The sequence below is a fragment of the Macaca nemestrina genome, chromosome 11 (genome assembly GCF_043159975.1).
Source record: "Macaca nemestrina isolate mMacNem1 chromosome 11, mMacNem.hap1, whole genome shotgun sequence".
NCBI classification, from domain to species: Eukaryota; Metazoa; Chordata; class Mammalia; order Primates; family Cercopithecidae; genus Macaca; species Macaca nemestrina.
This window is the reverse complement of record NC_092135.1, coordinates 135,414,656-135,438,254: the sequence shown is the minus strand read 5'-3', so window position 1 is coordinate 135,438,254 and position 23,599 is coordinate 135,414,656. Positions and strand designations below refer to the sequence as shown.

Genomic DNA, 23,599 nt, shown 5'->3' with positions numbered 1-23,599 from the left:
CCTAGGGTGTTCTTCCAAGATAAGAATAGAAGTCTATTGTATTTTGCTTTTGTAAGATTTACTTTTCTCCCCTATTTTTTAGTCCCTCAAACAATTCAGATTTATTGATTCCTGTTTCTATTTATAGATTTATTAGATCAAGTATTTGAGATCAGAGTATTTGATTTTCAAGTGCTTTTAATTTAAAGCACAACCTTGGGATTAATCTAAACACTGATGGTGTATTGTTACTCCAAAGTTAATTAACAATACCGAAAAAGTCAACTTTAAAAAATAGCTTATCATTTGGCACCTAACAGCCACCCTCATTTCTGTCTGTGAGAGGAATGGATTGAATTGCTTCTCAAAGCTCACACACACAGGATCTCATTTTGCACTTGAGTGCGATGCCCTGGTCCTCTGCCTGGGTTGTCCCTGTTGCTGGTATAAGTAGAGTTCATCTCCTTAGCCCCAGCTGAGAACTCATCACCTGCATTTCTCCTTTCCAGCTTGTAATCTGGATGTGATTCTGGGGTTTGATGGTTCTAGAGACCAGAATGTATTTGTGGCCCAGAAAGGCTTAGAGTCCAAGGTGGACGCCATCTTGAACAGAATCAGCCAGATGCACAGGGTCAGCTGCAGCGGCGGCCGCTCGCCCACCGTGCGTGTGTCAGTGGTGGCCAACACGCCCTCGGGCCCGGTGGAGGCCTTTGACTTTGATGAGTACCAGCCAGAGATGCTCGAGAAGTTCCGGAACATGCGCAGCCAGCACCCCTATGTCCTCACGGCGGACACGCTGAAAGTCTATCAGAACAAGTTCAGACAGTCCTCGCCGGACAGTGTGAAGGTCCGTGGGGCCCCTTGGTTTGGGTGCTCCCTGGGCAATTTCCAGATTTTTACTGGAAAGGAGGAAGCCCCTTCCCCCAAGTTAAATCCTCTTCATGTTTAACTGGATTGTTAGTGCCTATATGGAAAATTCCTTACTTATTAACTGATCTAATGTCATGTACTATCTTCCTCATTTTGGTAGTCTTACTCAAGCTCTAAAAAGATCCTGGAAATCAGTAGTTTAACTTGAATGAGTTGAATTTGTGATTGATTTATGTTTAGGTATAGTCCAGTGAGGTATGTTCTCCACTTCCATTTCTCTGTGTGTATGTGTGCATGCATGCATGTGTGTACATATATGCATATATATTGTGTAGACACACACACTATGTGAGTTTGCTAGGGATCATCATGAAGTACTACAGCCTGGCTTGCTTTTGCAACAGACATTTATTTTCCCACAGTCTTGGAGGCTTGACATCCTCGAGATGTTGGCAGGGCTGTTTCTCCTGAGTCCTCTCTGCTTGGCTTGTAGGCAGGGGTCTTCTCCCTGTGTCTCCACATGGCCTTCTCTCTGTGCATGTCTGTGTCCTAATCTTCTCTTCTAAAATGACATCAGTCATACTAGATTAGAGTCCACTCTAATGACCTCATTAACCTTAATTACCTCTTTAAAGACCCTATCTCCAAATACAGTACCATTCTTATGGTACTGGGGGTTAGGACTTAACATACAAATTTTGAGGGGACACAATTTAGCCCATGACACATGCACAAACATACATGCATGCACCCCCACACATGCACTCCTACACATGCACGCACACATGCATGCACACACATGCATGCACACACATGCACCCACACACCCACACATGCACACAAACATGCATGCACACACATGCACACACAATGCACCCACACACAGGCACACATATGCACCCACACACATGCACACACACATGCATGCACACACACACATTATTTGCAGAAAATACATCTTAGAAATATGAGAATGAGATAAATTGCTTTTATTGTCATTGCTGCTTGTCTTTTTAAAAAATAAATTAAGCACTCAAATATACTTCTCCATTTTAAGTGTAATATCAAAGGCCTGTGAACATGGGTAATCATTCCTCAACTTGGGCCCTCAGTTTCCTTAAGTGTAAAACGAAGGATTTGAGACAGCTGATCTCTCGGTTTTCTATCAGCAGTCTGCAATAGTCAGCAGTTTTCTATCAGCAGTCCTTTTTCGTTTGCATGGGGTTTGACAGCTCTCTTATCTTCAGGTGGTCATTCATTTTACTGATGGAGCAGATGGAGATCTGGCTGATTTACACAGAGCATCTGAGGACCTCCGCCAAGAAGGTAGGTGCCAAGGCTTTTAAACATGAGAAGTTAACCCCTGTGAGGCAAGGTGTGCTGCTCTGATGGAGAGAACCTCTCTGCTAAGGCAGTGCCCCGAGGGAGCAGCACGTCTTGGGAAACTCTTCTTCCCAGCATCATGGCCCTTCATCACCCGCTTGGAGCTGTGGGATGGAGCTTACAAAAATTCCTTCTGTACTTAGACAGCTTTACTGCTGTGTTGTGGCTGTTCAGGTGGTAGAATGTTCAGAAAGCATGATGTGTTTGCAAAGGATCTTGAAATATTGATTCATTTATCTTCATCATATAAACTAGGAATTAATTACTAACAAAAATACATTGCTCTATTTTTGGTTTGCAGTTATCACAGTTCAACATTTAATAACAATACACCTAAATAATACGAAGAAAATAATGTAAGCAATGATGTACCAAACATAAGGTGACCAGAAAGCAGCCACTCCTGTTATCAGATGTGATACTTGACTGTTCGCTTGCTTTGGTATTTGGCAGCACTGACTATCAGGAAGTGGATGCCATTACAGAGGCGCAGTTTATCCTAAGAACGTTCTATTTATTAGCTTACTTTTCCCAAGCAATGGAGATGAGGCTGCTATTATCTGATTTTGGAGGTGTTAGTATTTCAGTTCTTCCCACAGCATACTCGTGTTACAGAGGGCCTGAGTTTGAGAACTCATGCATGAATATACTTCATGGATGCCACTTCCTATAGTTTTGGTAATAGGTTTAGTTCTTGACATACTGGAAACAATTATTCAGCAGAGTCCAAAGTTTCAGTATTTCAACTATTCAGAATAGCCAATTAACTTGATTAAATATATTCAAGTTAGAAGCTAAATTTTACACTGAAGTTTTCTTTAAAAATGTAGTCAGGAAAAAGGACATTGCAGTTCCCACCAGCCTAGGTGAGCCGTATTAAATGTGTCTTTCTTTGCAGGTGTCCATGCTTTGATCCTGGTGGGCCTTGAACGAGTGGCCAACTTGGAGCGGCTAATGCATCTGGAGTTTGGGCGAGGGTTCATGTATGACAGGCCCCTGAGGCTTAACTTGCTGGACTTGGATTATGAACTAGCGGAGCAACTTGTGAGTTTTTTATGTCTTTATACACAAACCAGTTTAGATACCACACCTTTTGGCATTTCAAGAGAATGAAGTTAATTATTATCAGGCGAATGGGGGAGGGGTGCCTGGAGGATAACTAAATTTATTTAGTTCACTTGGGAACTGCCTTGTTGCCATAACATTTGTGAATCTGGAAATGGAGATAGCAAATCGCTGGAAATCCAGTGATCTGGAAGGGGGTCCTAGGCGCACTGAGGTTGTGGCCTTAGCATTTTCTCTGCTCCCTTAGCAATGGCCTCTTTTAACACCATTGCTGGGATGCAAACCATTGAGATGGCCATCCTCAAACAGGAAACTGTGCCAAGGACATCTGAAATCTTGCATGATAAAAACAAGAACATGCAGGAAAAGAAAGACTGTTTCTGGGTGAAGTGCTTTAATTGTCCTCTCTAGTTTCCCTCTGTGTCAACGAAGCTACCTCCGAGGCTTCTAATTCTGCCCAGGGCCAGCCTCTCTCAGCTGGAGGTATGACCTCCTGGGTTTAGACTGGGGAGATGTGGGGCTGAGCTGCGAACTCAGAGGTTTTTTTTTTTTTTTTTTTTTTGAGATGGAGTCTCACTCTGTTGCCCAGGCTGGAGTGCAGTGGCGCGATCTCGGCTCACTGCAAGCTCCGCCTCCTGGGTTCACGACATTCTTCTGCCTCAGCCTCCTGAGTAGCTGGGACTATAGGTGCCCACCACCATGCCCGGCTTATTTTTTTATTTTTAGTAGAGATGGGGTTTCACCGTGTTAGCCAGGATGGTCTCGATCTCCTGACCTCGTGATCCACCCGCCTCAGCCTCCCAAAGTGCTGGGATTACAGGCGTGAGCCACCACACCTGGCCTAACTCAGAGGTTCTTTGGTGGTAGCAACAATGGACTGTGGCTATGAGAATGGGATGAATGGACCCTGCTCCTTCCTTTCTTCCCTACTTCTTTGCAGGGCTAGAATCAGGATTTTTTTTACTGGTGGAAGTAGGTTGAGTTAGCTCACAAATCTGGGACATGGGAGAAAGGGAAAGCTCTTGGAACCTCATTGGAAGAAAGTGCATGTGCCCACCATTAGTTAGCAGATGGAAATGTATTTGGGCACGCTCTTTCTCACATTAGGTCAGGGGCCGGATGGGATGAGAATGTAGAGGGTGTCTGTGTGACCCGGAGTTGAGAAGCTTGTGGCTCTGAGGCCAGGACCATTTGTGCCTGCTCCCACCAGGGCTGCTCTGGAAGCCTCTTTCTGGGCTGGTACCATATCCCGTGACTCTCACCCTGGTTCCAAGGAAGGGTGGTCATGGATTTCTGTTCTGGAACCACCTTCGGTCTTGGCCATCTGCCATTTGCTTGGCTTTGCACTTTGGAACTGGAACATATGTAAGTTATAGTTAAGATGTGACGATGGAAACTTCTAGAAATAAGGTCCAGCCTGAGGTGACATTGTGCATAAGATCTATCTTACTTTGGTTGTTCTTTCCTTTCCCATTGGTGACTTCCCACCTGCACCCTGACTGCCAGGAGCTGGGCCCTCCTGACTTTGCTGATCAGCCGTCCAGCAAATGTCACCTGGAGGGACTTCATCTCTCACTGTGAAACCCCCACGCATCCGATTTTGACCCTTAAAGCATATTTGTGATTTTCTGCTGGGCGTTTCTTGAGATCTGAACATTTGGTTTCTCTTCCTTTTGGTAGGACAACATTGCCGAGAAAGCTTGCTGTGGGGTTCCCTGCAAGTGCTCTGGGCAGAGGGGAGACCGTGGGCCCATCGGCAGCATTGGGCCAAAGGTATGGTGGCTTTACCCTTGCCCACCCCTGAGATGAACTATCAGAAGTCTAACATTACTTTGGTGGGGTAATTTCTCTAACAGGAGAGTGTGGAGATGAAGGAGGAGACGAGAGACCATATCTTATGTTAGAAGGAGGAGCTCTGAGGGGCAGACCCCATGTGCTACTCTGCTGGGGCCTCTCCCAGTGAATTTGGTTCAGGCGGAACCCTCCTTTTGCACGGGATAAGGGGAACTGTGCTTTAACATCTTGGTCCTTCATTTCATAAAATAACGTTAAAGTGAGCTGGCATCCCTGACAGCAGCCTGGCTGCCAATGGCAGCCGGCACTCGTAGCATTTGCTCTGAGTCAGTAGGAACTAACAGGCTTTCTTGGCAGAGCAGGAGCCTTCGAGATCCTGACAGACAGAATCATGACATGGCATAGTGAGGGGAAAAGCAGTAACAGGGAAAGCCATGCTGAGTTTTAGTGCTGCTCTGCCAAATGAAGGGGGGACCCAGGGATCCTTACTCTAGAACAAAGAAGACCACGGGGTTTAACAAAGGACCTGATTTACTATGTTTCAGGGTATTCCTGGAGAAGATGGCTACCGAGGCTATCCTGGTGATGAGGGTGGACCCGTAAGTAAAAGTTGTTTTAGTTCCTAAAATTTCACGCCCTCCTTGATCCTTACCCATTGGGATTGCATTGTGGATTTCATCGTTTGTTCAGTTGCTGATGGCTTTCCCTTTGGGAGAAAAATTAATTTCTAATTTTCTTAACAACTTTGCCCAGATGTCTAAGTACGGTAATTGAAGTATGACAAATGTGGGCATGAAGGGTGGGATTTGTTCTTACTCTATTTCAGAGGGAGGAATTGATTGGTTTCTGAGCCAGAGGGACACCGAATTTGCACACCCAGTATCTACTAGATTAAGACATGCAAGTAGAGATGGGAGTGAGCTGAGGGGTGAGGGCATAGTAGGAAACCTCACCAGGGCTGTAGGGGTTACCCTGTTAAGGGCAGTCCCCAGAGGGAATGTGCTGGATCAGATCATCAGTGTCCGAGGGTCTTGAGGATGGACAGACCCCAGTAGCAGGGTCCATGGGAGCAATGCCCAGGATAGACGCCTGTCTGGCGAGCTTTGGGACACTAGATCAAGGTCCAGCCCTGGGATAGGGGACAGAGGGGCTCACGAGCAACAGTGCGGTCACCAGGGCCCAGCCGGCAGGGCTTGGCTAGAGAACTGGGAATCAAGCATCACTTGGAGGAGCTGTTGGGCCAGTAGGTCTTCCCAGGATTCAGCACCCACAGAGACACGGCGCTGGGGGCCGCCCACTCTTAGCCCGCAGAGCAGTGCTGTCTGCACTGCCTCCCTCCCAGATCTCATTTCCTTCAGCCAACTGCAGGTTCCAGGCCAGGCCTCATGCAGGAGCCCAAGAGGCTCCCTGGCTCACGTAGCCTCAATCGACGTTCCCCATGGTGCAATCTGCTTTCTGCTGCATGCTGTTCACAGTACCTTCACGCTGCTGCCAGCCCGGCGGAGACAGGGTGATGAAGGGCTCCAGCTTGCAAAACGCCTTTGTCTCTCACAATAGGGTGAGCGGGGTCCGCCTGGTGTGAACGGCACTCAAGGTTTCCAGGGCTGCCCGGGCCAGAGAGGAATAAAGGTGAGGTGTGGGTGATGGGCGTGTTAGTGTGGGGAGGGGTCAGGTGACTCGCAGTTTCTCTGGATGCTGCCAGGAGGGGAGGCCACCGGTCCAGGTTTCTTGACCTCAGCATTCAGCAGCCCATGACCTCTCATGGGAAGGCAGTTCTGAGCGGGGTGGGTTCAGGAGTAGGGGCTGCAGCGGGTGGGGAACCTGAGAGTGGGGAAATAGTTTCCTATGGAAACATGAAGGAGCCAGGAAATGCTCACCAGGAAAGGACATGGGTCAGGGTGGAGGGGAGGCTGGTGCCCACGGGCCCAGCCCTGGACCGTGGGAGCGGCCGGGGAAGGGAGTGGACTGAGAGGAGAGCAGGGGGGTTGAAGGCTGGTGAACTTGCTTCTCTGTTTGCTGAAGTTTGAAGGCAGGTGCTGAAGGGAAGGGCTGCAGAGTTACAAAGTCAGCTCCTTGCCCTGGGTTTTGGGCCCCCGCACCCCGCCCCCCTACCCAGGGAGCCAAGACCACCCAAGCATTCAGTTCAAGTTTTAGCTTTAAAACACCGCACGTGGTGGTAAGAGAGGAATCCAAAGGGGTGGGACTCTAATATTAAATTTTCAGACACTGCAGCGTTCAAATGGGGTGGAGTGGGGGAACAGCCCTCGGCCTCTTCTGCCCAAGGGACCAGCCCTGTAGGAAGAGCTAATGCTTCCCCTGTACTCTTGCCTTCCAGGGCTCTCGGGGATTCCCAGGAGAGAAGGTACGCAAGCTTGGTTTTGTTTTATAAATGGAAAACTCTCCCAGCATTTCTCTTTTCTTCCTTTGACAGAATAGCTTTCTCTACTTACCTGTGTGCCTTATTCCCTCGTAGGGCGAAATAGGAGAAATTGGACTGGATGGTCTAGACGGTGAAGATGTAAGTGATTTTACTCTAAGTCCAAACTGCTTTTGGTTCTGAAGATTCCAGAAACTAACAACTCAGTCTATGATCGAAATTGCAGCAGGTGTGACCTTTAATCCTTGTCTTTGGCAGGGAGACAAAGGATTGCCTGGTTCTTCTGGAGAGAAAGGGAATCCTGGAAGAAGGGTAGGTGTATTTCCACAGTGCTGCTATTATGGAAAGAATATCAACATTTCATTTAGGGAATAGTTATTTCCTTTCCTCATATATGTCAATCCCGTTTCCTCCAGGCAGCCTTCCCTGACTTCCCCTGTGGGTGCACCGTGACATCCCCTCTCAGCTCTGACACATTACAGTACATTTTCTCATTTGGAGATCACGTCCCATAGGGCAGGGACTGAGTTTGTTTTGTTGTAAATAAATCCCCAGTGCCTGGCACAAAGTGGGTCCTCAATAAATATTCATGGATTTACTAAACAAATAAAAAATATGTGGAAGTGAATTTGCCTTCATGGTGAATGAATAAATTGTAAACATTGTTCTAGTTAAGATTTATGATTTGAAGAATGTGATTTTTTAGGGTGAGATAAAAATGGAAACATCTAGTTTTTAGCATTCACTTGTGCTTTTTGTTTAGGGTGATAAAGGACCTCGAGGAGAGAAAGGAGAAAGAGGAGACGTGGGGATTCGAGGGGACCCGGTAAAGAAGATTTCTTTATTGACGATTTCAGACCTGAGCCTGGGGAAGAGGGTTGTTGGGAATGTGAGATGAAAGGAAGAATTCTACTTTTGAAATTGCTTTAAAACATGTTGATAAAATATGTGCTTTGTCTTTTTCTTGCAGTTTTGGGGTTTGGGGAGATGTATTTGTTCTGTTGCTAACCAGATAATCATTTGCAAGTCCTGTTATACAAATATCTGAGAAATTTCCAAAAATGTGGTATCAGGGCACTTTAAATTTGCTTTTGGAAAAGAGAAGAGTTTGCAGCTTTTCTCATTTTGTGGCTCTGTAAAACCGTTAAGCAAATGAGCAGTACATGCTAGCCTCCTCCTCCAGTCCATCCTGCCTCTGTAGCTAAGGATGAGCAAGAGTGAGCCTGGGGCGTCCTCCTCCCTGGGGAAGAACCACTGCCCCTGTTTGGGGCTAAGAGTGCTTTGCTGATCCCGTGATTAGATTCTGTAAGAGCTACACGGATGTTACCTGGATGGGCTGTGGCCGACGGGCTTGTCCCTCGGAGCCTGGCCTGCAGGTCCTTGCTAATATTTCCCTGACCGTTGAGTCCAGTGGCAGCTTCTTTCCTTCCATATGTGGCTCATTTCACTTTCCCATGTCGCTTTCAGGGTAACCCAGGACAAGACAGCCAGCAGAGAGGACCCAAAGGAGAAACCGGCGACCTCGGCCCCATGGTAGGGCGCTGCACATTCCTAGATTCTCCCTGTACTGAGGGCTAGAGAAAGGACATGGTCCTCGGCTCATCAGAAGCCACAGAGGCCAAAGACGAGGCCTTTAACACTCCTGAGTAGCCTAAGATTAGGAGCAGAGTCCCCATGAAGGAAGTCTCCGTGGGGAACCAGAGTGACCCTTGCTAAGTGGGGCTTTTCAGCAGAATCTGTGCCTCTTAGATATTTACGGAAGGTGCTTGTTAAGCCAAAGGCTTGTAGAGGTGGGAGTGTACTGAAGTCCAATGCATCTGGCAAAGTGTGCAACTGTCCTGCAGACGGGCTCTTCCTCTGTGAATCGACCCCTTTCCCTGCAATGTCTTGTGCAACATTTCAGAGCTAGACATTCTTCTCTGCAGTTGAGAATCTCATGCTAATTTTCCCCCCACCAGGGTGTCCCAGGGAGGGACGGAGTACCTGGAGGACCTGGAGAAACTGGGAAGAATGTGAGTGCCATTAGAGCTTTGGGGAGCTCTGCAGCAATACTCAGTGCCCTAAGATCTGCCCAACATTACGTGGTGCATGGTTACTCCGCAGCTCTTTACTGAGTGAATGTAAAAGGATTTCTGAAACGGTTGTTACTCCAATCTATTTTCATTCTTATAATTTCCTTGGTGCCTCATCTCTTCTCTCTCGCCAATTCTTGCTCTCCCCAAAAACATACTGAAAGATACTTTTAAAAATAATATCTTTGCTACTTTCAAATATCGGGCCAGGTTTGATCCAACTAAATATTTAAGAAACCCAAATGGAAATCCTAATACTGGGGGAGGGAGGGAATAAGGGGCAAGAAGGCTGAGGGGGTTGTAGATCTGTTATTTTTGTAATTATCTGTGGGTTTTTGGGGGGATGCTGTAAGTGAAATAACAAAACTAGATTTATTTCTTTTCTGGTGTATTGCATCTTGCAATTTCAAGACATTTCAGAAATATCTGTAGCAGAATAGTTCCTTGTATGCCTAATCCTCAGTCTTGTTGAAGAAATGCTAAAGTCAAAGTGATGTGAATGATCTTTCTGAAGTCATCCAAAAGCTTCCAGGGTCTTCCTTGTAGCTGGGAGGTAAGACCCCTGCTCAGGGAGGCAGTGGTGTAGAAGTTTGTAAACCCTCAGAAGAAATTCAGGATGCTGGTGGGTGCCTAGGAGAGGTCTCTGCTCAGAAGTGAACAGAGCACGAAGGCTGCAAGCTAGGGCTGGGTGTTGGGAACCGGGCCCTCAGCCACGCCCTGAGGGGCAGTGGCATGTTCAGCGCCGGCACTTGGACCAGTAGAGTAGGCTGGGGTGAGGGGCTTTCAAAAGGAGAGACTCACCAAAATCAAATGAAGGACTACGGGCACCATTTTGCTTTGAAAATTCAGAAGAATGTAGAAATTTTGAAAATATCATTTTAAAAAGTTTGAGCACTATTTATTTATTTATTTTTAATAAATTGCAAAGACCTCGATCAACTGCTTGGAAGTGAGCATTATTTTTGAATAATGCTACGTAATGAAAAAGAAGCTATATAATGGAAAAGAAGAAATACTCATCAAATGTTACAATGGGCTATTACAACTCAACGTGTGAGCAGAGCCAAACCTTGTTTTCATGAAATGACTTAAAATTGAGTAGTTTGTACAATTAATTTCAATTCTCCACACAAGGTAGAAACTGGATTTGAATTCGGGTTCAGTCACGGGCTCTTGAGGACTCAGTTCTTCTTTTTGTGGCCTAACGGCCTGCTACCCCTTTCCTTAGGACCACAGTGCCAGGCCCAGGCCAAGCTGAAATGTGTCCCTCCCGCTGGGCTTCCGCATGCCTACATCCGCTTTTTAGAATCTCCGCAGGCGGCCTCTGGCCTGAGCAATGTATCATTGAGTGCTGGTGGACTCTCATGGAACTCTGGCGTGTCTCTTTTGGGAGGGGCCAGTCCATATTGTTGCTTTGTAGAGGAGATGAGTGTCCCCTTCTCTGAAATTCTCCATGGAAGGTGGCCAAGATCTTCCACTGAAGCAGGTGACACTACAGTGACTAATGGCAAACTGGTCACCGCAGATCACTGGGCTGGTCAACTGGAAGCGGAGAGTGAGGTTCCTAGGTTGATGTAGCAGATGGCCGAGCCTCACAACAGAGCTAGTGGGTCACAGCCTCTGCAACACCAACCCTAACTTTGCAAAGACCGCCCAGGACATTCATAGAGTCCCACCCCAAACCTTTCCACTGCCGAGGAAACAATTTTGAGGTGGAAATTAATGGATTACTTGTGAAGTAAGCCCACATGTTTGAACTAAAGGTCACCTCTGGAGCATCCAGGAAGATGCTGCCAAGTCATGAGCCCTACCTAAGTACACGAGACGTTTAGGTGCACATGTGTGCACTTCAGATACTTTACTTAACCGAGTATGTGTTGTGTTTGGCCAGGATCACCTAGAGAACTCAGGACTCCCTTCCATTATAATTAACATATTTCATGACTTCTCACTACAGTTGGGAAGATGGAAGAAAAATAGACAGGTTGACATTCCCTTTTCACATTCCTCATTTGAAACTGGCTGGGATCTTGCAGCCAAAAGGAGTCATTATTTCGCTTGGCAGGTCTGCAGTAATTCTCAAAACTTCCATTGGGTGATTAACAGGAGTAGTAAGGAAGCAAAACTTCACCCGAATGAGGGTGGAGGAAGGGTGTCTGTGTGTGCGAGTTTCCCCAGGGCTGATGAGGCGTGATTTCTGCTTCTTGGCACAGTGTGGGTGCTTGGGAAGATTCCCCTGAGTAACCGCAGAGTAAGAGGGTGAAGTCTGAAAGAGCTCTAGGCCCCATGCCCAGCATCCCATGCTCCCCCTCACGGTTTGTGGGACTTTTTCTTCCACAGGGTGGCTTTGGCCGAAGGGGACCCCCCGGAGCTAAGGTGAGCCTCATGGAGTGCCCTCGGGAGACTCTCTTCAAACAGCCCAGATGCCGCCCAGTCCAGGAGTGAAAAATACTCTCTCCTGTGAACTCAAAGCTTCGGAGACAGATGCCAATCAATTTAGAAAGTTTGTTTTGCCAAAGTTAAGGACATGCCTGTGACACAGGCTCAGGAGGTCCTGATGACACCTGCCCAAAGTGTTTGGGGCACAGCTTGGTTTTATACATTTTAGGGAGATATGAGACATCAATCAGTATGTGTGAGATGTACATTGGTTCAGTCCAGAAAGGTGGGACAACTCGAGGCATGGGAGGGGGCTTCCAGGTCATAGGTAGATAAGAGACAAAAGGTTGCATTCTTTTGAGTCTCTGATTAGCCTTTCGCTGAATACACAGTTTACAACAACAGTCACCTATGCCTTAGTTAGGCTTAGTGAAAAATAGGGCTAAGGAAGCAATTGGATATGTCTTTGTCTCCCATCAGCAGAGGGATGACTTTCAGTTTTGTCTGTCCTTTGTCCACAAGGAATTTCCCTGCAGGCAGAATGTGAGGAAGGTATGCATCTTAAAAAAAAAAAAGAAAGAAAGAAAAGTCTGACCGGGCACGGTGGCTGACACCTATAATCCCAGCACTTTGGGAGACTGAGGCAGGCAGATCACCTAGGTCGGGAGTTCGAGACTAGCCTGACCAACATGGAGAAACCCCATCTCTACTAAAAATACAAAATAGCCAGGAGTGGTGGTGCATGCCTGTAATCCCAGCTACTCAGGAGCCTGAGGCAAGAGAATCGCTTGAACCCGGGAGGCGGATGTCGAAGTGAGCCAAGATCGCGCCATTGCACTCTAGACAGGGCAACAAGAGCAAAACTCCATCTCCAAAAAAAAAAAAAAAAAAAAAAAAAAAAAAAAAAAAAAAAAGAAATCTTTGTAGCTATCTTATTTAAGAATAGAATTGGAGGCAGCTCTGTCTGATGCAGTTCCCAGCTTGACTTTTCCCTTTGGCTTAGTGATTTTGGGATTCTGAGATTTATTTTTCTTTCTCCTTGGGCTGTCATGGCTCCTGAGCCTCTTTCAGCCATCTCCTTAAACTTAGCCTCCTCTGCAGAGTGTAGAGAAAATGGTGCCCAGTGGGAACTTGGGGTCCAAGTGCAGGAAACATGATTGAGGCAGTAGTGTCCCGGGCGGGCGCCTCTTCCAAAACGTGCCCACCTTATCTGGCCATTGGCAACACGCAACTTCCCGGTGTCTTGGTCCCCTGCTTTAGGTCTAAACGATCCTTGTTTCACAAAGCTGTCCTAGAAGAGGTGAGGCAAGAGTGAGGAACAACTGTAGAAGCTCAGGGAGACAGCTGACTCCTGTGTTTAGCGTCTCGTCCTGGGGTTACCACTTTGATCATCTGTTACCTCTGGAAGAACTGAATTTTCCCTGGTTGCTTTCCAACTCCCTGGCCCAGAAATGACTGTAGAGCAAAGAGCTGACGTTGACAGGAACCTTCCTGACTCCTCCCTGCATCTTCTCTTATTTCAAAGGGCAACAAGGGTGGTCCTGGCCAGCCGGGCTTTCAGGGAGAGCAGGGGACCAGAGGTGCACAGGTGAGTGCTTCCTTGTGTGACTGCATGTCCTTTGATATTTTCACAAATACCCTGGTAAGTTCTTTGGAAAAATGATTAGGTGGCATTTATATCACGGAAAGTTAACCATTTTAAAGTGAACAATCCAGTGGCATTTAGTACTTCCACGATGCTGTGCAAACAACGCCTCTGTCTAGGTTCAAAACATAGCCTTGAAGGAGACCTGTACCTAATAGCAGTCGCCCCCCATTGCCCTCCACCCCGAGTCCCTGGCAAACACTAATCTCTCTCTCTTTATGGATTTGCCTGCTCTGGACATTTTGTATAAATGGAATCATTTACTAGGCAGCTTTGTGTGTGCGGCTTGATGGAGCATCATGTTCTCAATCAAGAACAAGGAGGCTCATGTTCCACATTGAGCTTCATCCACATTGCAGCACGTAGAAGCACTTCATTTCTTTTCATGGTGGGAGGATACTTCGTTGTGTGGCTGCAGCACACTTTGTTTATCCACTCATTGGTTGATGGACATTTAGGTTGTTTCCACCTTCTGGCAATTGTGAATGATGCTTCTGTGAAGATTCTCCCGTACGTTTTTTTTTTTTTTTTTTTTGAATGCTTGTTGCTTGTATACATTTAAGCTCACTTGCCTATTCACATTCTGGATTGAGGCAGCTGCTACTGCAGCTGAGATGGAGAATTGTGGGTTTGGGTGGCCTTTTTTGGCTGGCAGAAGTGAGGCTCCGGGTCCTGTGGGACGGGCAGATGCCATGCAGAGGCTTCTCACGGAAAGTCACTTCATTAGCACTCATGTTGGCCTTTTCCTTCCTCAGGGTCCAGCTGGTCCTGCTGGTCCTCCAGGGCTGATAGGAGAACAAGGCATTTCTGGACCTCGGGTAAGCCTGTCCCAATACCAGGCCCCTCTCTAGCTGAACAGAGGGCACGTTGCCAGGCAGGCTGAGCGTGTCTCGGATGATGCTATTGTAGACAGACCTCCCTTTAGCTCTCCTCTTTGGCAACACAAACCCCAGATTTAACCTCAGGCCTTGCAGTGACTAGATACTTCACCCCAAGAAAGTAAGAGTTTCCTTATTTGGTGCTCCAGGGGCCTCTAAGTCTCAGTTCTGCTCCCTCCAAGCGTAGGCCTCTGGGTGGAAATCAGGGGATGTGCTTGAGATGGAATCATGGAAAATCTAAATCCCCCAACATGGTTAGATTATGCAAGGTATTTCACCTTTGGTCCCTGGCGATAGCCCCTTGTGCTTATGTATTTTGTATAGTGATTGCCTCAAGTTCACCCTTGAGTTCAGCACAGAAGATGGTCCTTAAACTTACTGTGACTGCGGATGTTATCATGCATTGTAGCTATCAGCAATGATGAGCAGAGACACATTGTCATTGCTGGGCTAGGATCAGGTGTCATGGAACTACATATTCGAGTTTCTCTCATGTCTGAGATGATATTGAGGGAGGTATCCTATCATTTGTTACCAAAAAATGACTAATAAACTGATAACAAGCTCAATATGTTGCTACATAAACGCACAAAAATATTTTATGGTGGAAGAGGGCAAGAACTTGCTTAGAAAGTCCTTCTCTAGCTTGAAAGCTGATAAATACATATTTTTAGAGGTTTTTTAAAAAAAATCTACTTAACTTGTAGTTCATTAACAATTTAAGATGGTATAGATGCAAAGCTATTCAAATAGTTGTCCAATAGCTCCAGAAACATGTATCGATTTGCACTTTTTCACCACCTATTTTAAGTTATTTCTGGGCTAGGTAGACTGTACCACATTTTAAGAGTCGATTTCTTCGATCAGTTTATTCATTCACCTAACAGGCTTTAACAAACCTGTGTGCACCAGGTGCTCATTGTGAGTGTGAAAAGGGAGGCAGGGTAAAGTCACATAAAATCTGGGAGCTTGCTGTCCAGTCAGGAACCTAGGATATGTATATTAATAACCGCAACATGCGTTAATTTGTGAAAACTGGCACTGAGAGGTAATACTCATGTTTTAAATTTGTGCACGCCATTTCTGTGCATGTTTATCTTTGAGTCTGTACCCCTGTGCTCAGAGCTGAGTGCTTGGGATTTGCAGGCGGGACAGGTCCCATGCCCCTGGCGGGCTCTGACCTCCATGCAGGGGACAGTCAGGTTTCAGAGAGAACTTTGCTTGGATGGTTGACCGCTTGACTGACACTTTCCTCCCCTCCTGCTCCAGGGAAGCGGAGGTGCCGCAGGTGCTCCTGGAGAACGAGGCAGAACCGGTCCCCTGGGAAGAAAGGTTTGTGTTGAGAAAGGCAGAGCTTTCCTGAGGACAGGGACCAGCCAGGCACACATGCCCCCCTCCCTCTTTTGTCAGTCTGTCTGTCCCTCCTCTTCAATACTACTGGTTCCCACTCCAGCCTCCCCTGTTGATTGCGGCTTGGCCAGTGGGATTATTGTCCCCCAACAATTCCCACCATAATCCCCACCACCATCCCTGCCACCAACCATCCCTGCTCAGAGGGCTGGCTTGCACCTGGCCACAGCCCTCCATCAGTGGCCGGCTTTTCTGCTCCTCTCTTGCTTGGCTTGTGCCGATAGTGCAGCACCCTCTGAGCCATCAGAGCAGCCGGGCAGTGCTTGGCACCGTTTCAGTATAATATAGAATGAGCAGTCTTTAAACACAGGCAGTGCACGCACAGTGGCTCAGCTAGTCACATTTAGATCATCCAAGAGCCCCGCCCCTGACTGTTCTGGATAACAGCAAGTCTGCTGTATGAAGGCTACCTGAGAACCTCCTTTCTATCAGCTTTGAGATAAATTACGATTTGTCATGACCAGTCTGAAAGACTGCATGTTTTCTGTAAAAGAAATGAGTTCCTGTGAATCCACGATGGTCTCTCCCTGGAGGGTGTTGCCGGGTTTCATGCTGGGCTCAATGTCTGCCGCCTTCTGTGCCTTCTTCTCCCAGCTGTTACTCTCTCTTCTCATCGGCCTGTCCCCATGCCATGCTGGTGAAAAGGACAAACACAAACCCTCCTGGATTCTTTTCCAGGAGTTTGCACATGAATGTTGCAATTTAGAAATTCATTTCACTGAAATCTCAAAGGTAAAGTCAGCATGTTGCAGCACCCTTACCTAGAGTAAAAGCAGGGCTTGGCATCACAGTGTAAGCCAGCCTTAGGCCACAGGGTCTCAGCCGTGTTTCTCATGTCTAGGGTGAGCCCGGAGAGCCAGGACCAAAAGGAGGAATTGGAAACCGGGGCCCTCGTGGGGAGACGGTAAGGTCACAGCACGCTCAGGGCCACGTTGTCGCTGACTCTTTGCTTGAAGGTGCAGGAAGCCGGGAGAAGGTTCCAAATAAAGATTAGCCTTGCTTCTTGTGTTATTGGGGATATGGCTGGAAACAGTGAAACTTGCTGCTTATCCATGGCAAATTAACAAGTTTTATTTTACTGGCAGGGTTAGAGAGATGGTGTGGGCAGTGGGTAGAGACGTATTTTTCCCCTGTGTTTTTCCTGATACAAGGGAATGTAGAGGCTAATGAAGCTTACACCACCTTCATCTGAGGTCCCGCAAATGCTTTGCAAGCATAACTAGATGAAGCTTTTCTGCAAAGAAGTAAATGTCATTTGGGTTAAAAAGGAATTGGATTTGATTAGGTCTCAATCCAGATGGAAACAATTTCTTTTGAACGAGACATCTTAGGAATAGAAATTATTACCTCAGTAACTCATTTTTCAAATGCTATTTAAAAATGCCCCAACAATTCACCAACAATAATTTTGTAATGTACATTTCTATGTTACAAAAGAATACAGAAATCTACGGTCCATTGTGACTTTTTGCAAAAGGAATCATGACACCTAAACACCATATAAAAGGACCAGGTTGATCTGACTGCTTTAATCCCAAGCTTTAAAATATTTTTCTTCCTTGCATTTTTTTCTTTTCAACTAACTAAAGTTTAAAAACAAATCTGTTTGTATTACTTTTAATCTCAGAAGCACAGGGGAAAAAATCAGACTTTAAAATCTATTCAAACCATTGAAGGAAATCTCTTCCTGATTCTGTTTCTATTAATTTGGGTCAACAGACCTCTAGTTGTTGATATCTGTTGAAAACTATAATTTAACTAAGTGGCAAGTTCCTACATATGTTAGAGATAGTAATGGACAACTCACAGAAGTTCTTCTGATTCTTTTGAAATAATTAATGAAGTCCAGTTCTGAATGCTCCACATGAGAGAGCAACAGGAACAGATCTGAGCATGCTGGGGGGAGGTGTTGGAAAGGAGAGGGTCTAGGAGTGATGACTTGGAAGGAAGGGAAGGGATATGGGGAGGGGGAATATGACCTGGGCCTGAGAGATGGAGTTCAGTGTTCTTGTTTTGAAATAGAATCAAAGCTCATGGATGCATAGAATCAAAGTCACCATCAAGATTCCTGTCAATTCTAAGATTCTCGGGGTTGATGAGTCTTTGATTCTACATCCAAACAGAATCTTTACCCAAAGCTCCCAGCAGTTCTTTCTATGTTAGTCTGCCAGCACCATTTTGCTACGGGAGTCCTTTGAGCCCATCGCCTACAGAAATGGTCTTATTCACCCTTGGAGGATAGGACAGGAGCAGGAAGTGTGCCTACTCCTGTACCTTAGTCTGGAAACATTTCAGGAGCTCAAGATCTACTTCCCAGGGCAGTAGTAGGGCAGACGGTGGTTATGGCTCGCCACGCATGGCGACCTGCAGTCACATCTATTTCTTACTCTTAGGGAGATGACGGGAGAGACGGAGTTGGCAGTGAAGGACGCAGAGGCAAAAAAGTACGTATCTGCTGACGATTCTCCAAGAGTCCTTGCTGCCAGGAGGCTCCAAGGACAACTTCTGATATGTTGTGTTTTAAAAGAATTATTTCTTTAAAAGTTGTCTTTGTATTTGAGTGAGTGTTTTCTTTTGATGACTCTGCAGACATTTCTTTCTTTCAAGGTCAATTTATTTTAGATGAATTTAAATTAGTACCGAGTATTCAATAATGTATTTATCTTTTATAGGGAGAAAGAGGATTCCCTGGCTACCCAGGACCAAAGGTAAATAATCCCCGGTTGGTTTAAATCTGCATCACGATTCAGCTCTGGTATGTCCACAGACTGAGAGTCAGAATATCTTCGCATTAGGCATGGGTCAGCCACTCAGTTAACTGGGCTACCCTGAGAAAGACCCTTCCTCCCCTAAAACACTCTCTCATCTGTCAAGTGGAGGTCACAATACATACTTGTCCTGGTGCTTATGAGATTTAAATAATATATACTACAATCAAAGTACTCTGTAAGCTGTGAAATGCTATAACCTATATGATAGTATCATTACTGATTAAATAAATGAAGACTATCTGCAAATACCACAAATATACTAGTGACCCACCGGAAAAGTGAATCAAAGCTAACCACTTGGTTGCCCTGGAAAAGTGTGGCCCACATGTCCCCTGGATGTCTGGCCCCACGGACCCTCAGTGAGATCTTCTGTTCCAGAGCTTACTGTGCCACTTCTCGGCTTTATTCCCAGGGTAACCCCGGTGAGCCTGGGCTAAATGGAACACCAGGACCCAAAGGCATCCGAGGCCGAAGGGTAAGTTTGCCTGGGCCTTGGCTGCAGGTGAGGAATGAGAATGGATGTTTCAACGTGATTAACTGCTGAGGCTTTGACAATTATCCTTCACTTGCACCCTGGCCAGGGATAGCACAGAGTGGAAGGAAGGGACTCCTGAGCCCCAGACCAATGTCCTCAGGGCACCGCCATGGCTGTGGTCCATGGCTGTCCTCCTGCAGGTGTATTCCTCTTCCTCCAATTCACCTCCAGGGTCGCCAGCCCAGCTCACTCCAGGCACAGCACCCACCTACAGTCTCAGGTCTCATTATGGGTGACTGGGAAGTCTGTGCAGTCACTTTGGGCCATGCCCACCCAGATGGTCAGGCAACAGGAGTGAATGAGGCATGGTAACTGCTTCCGAAGCCTCTGGGCTCGTAAGCGAGTCAGGCCAAGGCCATGGGCTTTTCAGCCTATTGGTGCTGAGATTCCTCTTCCTTAAGCTACTTTTGGTCCTGATAGCTCTTTTCTTTTTATTCTTTGTGTGTGTGTGTGTGTGTGTGTGTGTGTGTGTGTGTGTGTGTGTGTGAGACAAGGTCTCCCTCTGTTGCCAAGGTCTTGCTCTGTCATCTGGGCTGGAGTGCAGTGGCGCCATCTTGGCTCACTGCAACCTCCATCTCCTGGGATCAAGCAGTCCTCCCACCTCAGCCTCCCAAAGTGCTGAGATTACATGCGTGAGACACCACACCTGGACAGATTACTCTTTTCAATGGATGTTTACTCACTCTCCTAAAATGGCAGAGTCTTCAATTAGCAAATTGTGGCCTAGATCTGGGTAAATATTACTAACAGTTATTTTCAGCCTGAAATGTAGTTTGAAAAGAAACATAATTATCCTATCAATTTGATCAGTGAAGACAGTCAAACCAGATCATTTAATACCCCAAAGAGCTTTAAAACATTGGATGATTATCTACACTGAACACATTAGCTAATTCATTGTCTGTTACCTATTCTCCTGGGAGTCCTTCATAATCATATTAATGGTTCTTGGGAAAGCATCTGTCTTACCTTAGCCTGGCAGAGAACATAATCCCTCCATAGTTGGTGGGGGACTCCCATTGGCTTTGTTGAGGTTGCTTGTCCCTAAACTTGAATTTAAGAGACATTCTAGCCCCTTAAAGTGAGAGATTTCTCGTGGTGATGGAGTCCCTTGGGTTAGATCACTTTTACCATCCCTTCCAACTATAAGAGCCTTAAACTCTCCACTTTCTGACACAATTGAACATGTTTGTTCTGCTCCCTCTAGGGAAATTCGGGACCTCCAGGGATAGTTGGACAGAAGGGAGACCCTGGCTACCCAGGACCAGCTGTAAGTATTTATCCAGTTCTGACCCAGCCACCTGGGGCTGGGTGCTTTACACATGGTCCCTGAAAACTTCCCACCACTGCTTTGCTCACAAGAAAGTGTGCTCTGTGTGTATTTGCTTAGTTGTCAGACCAACTCTCTGACATCATGATGCAGCAAAGAGATTTTGAATTTTAGAGTAACAAGAAACTTAAAAAAAATAGGTTTCATGGGATCCTGTCATCTAGAGAGTGTTGTAATTTATAGTTTCCTGGCATAGGTGCATTTGAGGTTTGTATAGAGGAGAAACCAAAGAGGAGAAATCTGAATGCCTTTGGCTCGCATCTTGCAGAAGCAGTGCAATTATGCCAGGTCTTGGTTTGGCAATGCTTCCTTTGGTCTATGAAATCCCCAGGGGAGCTCCTGATTTGTGGTTAAAGCCCACTAGTCATGCCGCCACCAGGAGCCAGGAGGGCATCCTCCCACAGCCCTTCCAAATCTCTTTATTGCTAATACCTTTGTTTTCTTATTTGAATTTCTCCCTATATTGTCCCTCAATATTGAAATTGATGAGTTTCAAAAAATAATGGAAAAGATAATTCAGGAGTTGGAAAATCATTCCTTCTTCAGGGCTTAGTTTAGATGAATTAGGGAAAAGAAGGCTGGTCAGGTGGGTCTGATTGCTGTCTTTAAGTAGATGAAGTATTGGGGGGAGCACATTAGGCCAGTTCCTGCAGAAGACTAAGCAGGCAGAAATGGCCCCCGGAAAGACAACTAATGGCCCATGAGATGCCTGCTGGACTGTCAGGATGGTGAGGTTTAGGGATAGGACGCTGAGGGAAGCCTTGAGTCAGTCCCTAGAGCTCCTTGGGGTGGAATTCAGCTGGGATGCATTAGACACGGAGGGAACCAGGACAGCTCGATGATCTCTCACTGCCCCTTCGGCAGGGGTGTATCAAGCAAGCGTGTGAGAGGGAGCTCTTTTCTCAAGAGAAGGAGAATCTAGACCCAAGCTCACTAGTGGGCTTTACATGGATTGGTGGTGAGCTTCCTGGTTTCAGGACCTGAGGCTATTTCAAAAGCCAAATGACCTCCCAGGGAAACACATTTGCTCTGAGAATCTTTTCTCTTTTGTTTTGCAAGAGAAAAAATCAGGTTTATAGGGAGCGGCTATAAACAATCAGGGTTATCCAGGGGCCCCTTTGTTTTGCTCTGTGTATTTCTTCGTGGGGGGGGAGCAAAGGCTGTTTTTTCAAATTCCCCATCTACTGTGCCTCTCAGCCTTTCCTTCCTTGGTTTTACAGGGTCCCAAGGGCAACAGAGGTGACTCCATCGATGTAAGTTGCATGTATCCAGAATGACTCATTACCTCATGAGCCTTTGATTTGCTCTCCTTACATATTCTTTCATTTTCTTTTAAAGCAATGTGCCCTCATCCAAAGCATCAAAGATAAATGTCGTAAGTACACGGTTTTCTGTTGTCTGACAATGCATATTTTTACATTTGAAATTCTCACATGGTAGAGTAGTCTCTCACCCTTTCTTCTCTTTGTTTCTTTTCTAGCTTGCTGCTATGGTAAGTTGATTTTGGTGACTTTTTCCTAAGGAAAGGAAGCCTCCCTTTTGTAGTAAGTATGGTTTGTCTTTAACCTTCCACCCTTCACTTTCCACAGGGCCCCTGGAGTGCCCCGTCTTCCCGACAGAACTAGCCTTTGCTTTAGACACCTCCGAGGGGGTCAACCAAGACACGTTCAGCCGGATGCGAGATGTGGTCTTGAGTATTGTGAATGACCTGACCATTGCAGAGAGCAACTGCCCACGGGGGGCCCGGGTGGCCGTGGTCACCTACAACAACGAGGTGACCACAGAGATCCGGTTTGCTGACTCCAAGAGGAAGTCGGTCCTCCTGGACAAGATTAAGAACCTTCAGGTGGCTCTGACATCCAAACAGCAGAGTCTGGAGACCGCCATGTCATTTGTGGCCAGAAACACATTTAAGCGTGTGCGGAACGGATTCCTAATGAGGAAAGTGGCCGTTTTCTTCAGCAACAGGCCCACAAGAGCATCCCCACAGCTCAGAGAGGCTGTGCTCAAGCTCTCAGATGCGGGGATCACCCCCTTGTTCCTTACTAGCCAGGAAGACCGGCAGCTCGTCAACGCTTTGCAGGTCTGTGCTCTGTTGCTGCTATTGCCATCTCCCTTTCTTCTGGGGCTCTGAGAAGGTTCTCAGACACACCCATGCTCCTCGGTGGCTTCATGTCCCATAGCTCCTAGAAGGTCCCCAATGAGGCCATCTGCCTGAGAACTTCTCTTGTGAGGTCTCCAGGACAGCCTCGTGGCCCCAGCACTACAGGGACGCCTACATGCCTGTAGCACTGCCCCCAGGTTCCTCCTCACAGGTTGACAGCTCTTGCCGGTTAGTGATGCTAATGTTAGTGACACCCTCTATCTACTAACAAGGTGGTATGGCTTGTTTGCTTTATTCAACATGTGAGGAGGACCTGGACGTTTGGATCAGTCCTGTCTCCTCCCAAGATGGCCCCATGTGCACACTCTGAGCTGTGTCTTACTGTATGTGTACTAGGCACTTGCTTCCCATAACTGGCTGGTGAGGTTTGTGTCATCTGTCTCACCTCATGGATAGGAAGATCCTGCTGTTAGTGAGATGCTCATGAGAGGCTAGGACCCTAGTCCATTAGACTCTGAAACCCATGTGCTGGTAATACCCATTCCACTCTGTCCCAGTCAGCTCTGAAGGTGAATATCCAGGGTGGCCCTGGAGGCCTGCAGTCTCTTAGTAAGGTCCCCAAAATTACGCCAACTCAGCAACCCCGATCTACACCACTGTGCAAAGCTTTCTTCAGCCAGGCCCCAAGGGCAGCCCACAGAGAGGCCAAGCGTCCCTTGTAATTCTATTAAATAACTAGTTTAAGTGTGTGTGTGTGTGTGTGTGTTTTTGTTTTTGTTTTTTTGAGAGGGAGTCTTGCTTTGTCACCCAGGCTGGAGTGCAGTGGCATGATCTTGGCTCACTTCAACCTTCCAGGTTCAGGTGATTCTCCTACCTCAGCCTCCTGAGTAGCTGAGATTACAGGCACTCACCACCATGCCTGGCTAATTTTTGTATTTTTCTTTTTTTTGTTTAGTAGAGACGAGGTTTCCCCATGTTGGTCAGGTTGGTCTCAAACTCCTGACCTT

At 46.7% G+C, this 23,599-nt stretch overlaps 1 protein-coding gene across 12 annotated transcripts in view; it reads left to right on the top strand.

Moving 5' to 3' along the window:
- Positions 1–23,599, top strand: part of LOC105473841 (collagen type VI alpha 3 chain) — a 151,243-nt gene that overhangs the window by 108,419 nt on the left and 19,225 nt on the right. For all 12 annotated transcript variants that reach the window (XM_071073645.1, XM_071073643.1, XM_071073642.1 and 9 more), the window contains 25 exons: positions 489–826; positions 2,097–2,175; positions 3,131–3,276; positions 4,978–5,070; positions 5,637–5,690; positions 6,649–6,720; positions 7,427–7,453; positions 7,565–7,609; positions 7,727–7,780; positions 8,232–8,294; positions 8,936–9,001; positions 9,427–9,480; positions 11,881–11,916; positions 13,445–13,507; positions 14,320–14,382; positions 15,712–15,774; positions 16,694–16,756; positions 18,246–18,296; positions 18,525–18,560; positions 19,036–19,098; positions 20,366–20,428; positions 21,709–21,741; positions 21,827–21,863; positions 21,969–21,980; positions 22,078–22,571. In XM_071073645.1, the coding sequence (XP_070929746.1) occupies positions 489–826; positions 2,097–2,175; positions 3,131–3,276; positions 4,978–5,070; positions 5,637–5,690; positions 6,649–6,720; positions 7,427–7,453; positions 7,565–7,609; positions 7,727–7,780; positions 8,232–8,294; positions 8,936–9,001; positions 9,427–9,480; positions 11,881–11,916; positions 13,445–13,507; positions 14,320–14,382; positions 15,712–15,774; positions 16,694–16,756; positions 18,246–18,296; positions 18,525–18,560; positions 19,036–19,098; positions 20,366–20,428; positions 21,709–21,741; positions 21,827–21,863; positions 21,969–21,980; positions 22,078–22,571 (2,168 nt within the window). The remainder of the gene's footprint in view (positions 1–488; positions 827–2,096; positions 2,176–3,130; positions 3,277–4,977; positions 5,071–5,636; positions 5,691–6,648; positions 6,721–7,426; positions 7,454–7,564; positions 7,610–7,726; positions 7,781–8,231; positions 8,295–8,935; positions 9,002–9,426; positions 9,481–11,880; positions 11,917–13,444; positions 13,508–14,319; positions 14,383–15,711; positions 15,775–16,693; positions 16,757–18,245; positions 18,297–18,524; positions 18,561–19,035; positions 19,099–20,365; positions 20,429–21,708; positions 21,742–21,826; positions 21,864–21,968; positions 21,981–22,077; positions 22,572–23,599) is intronic.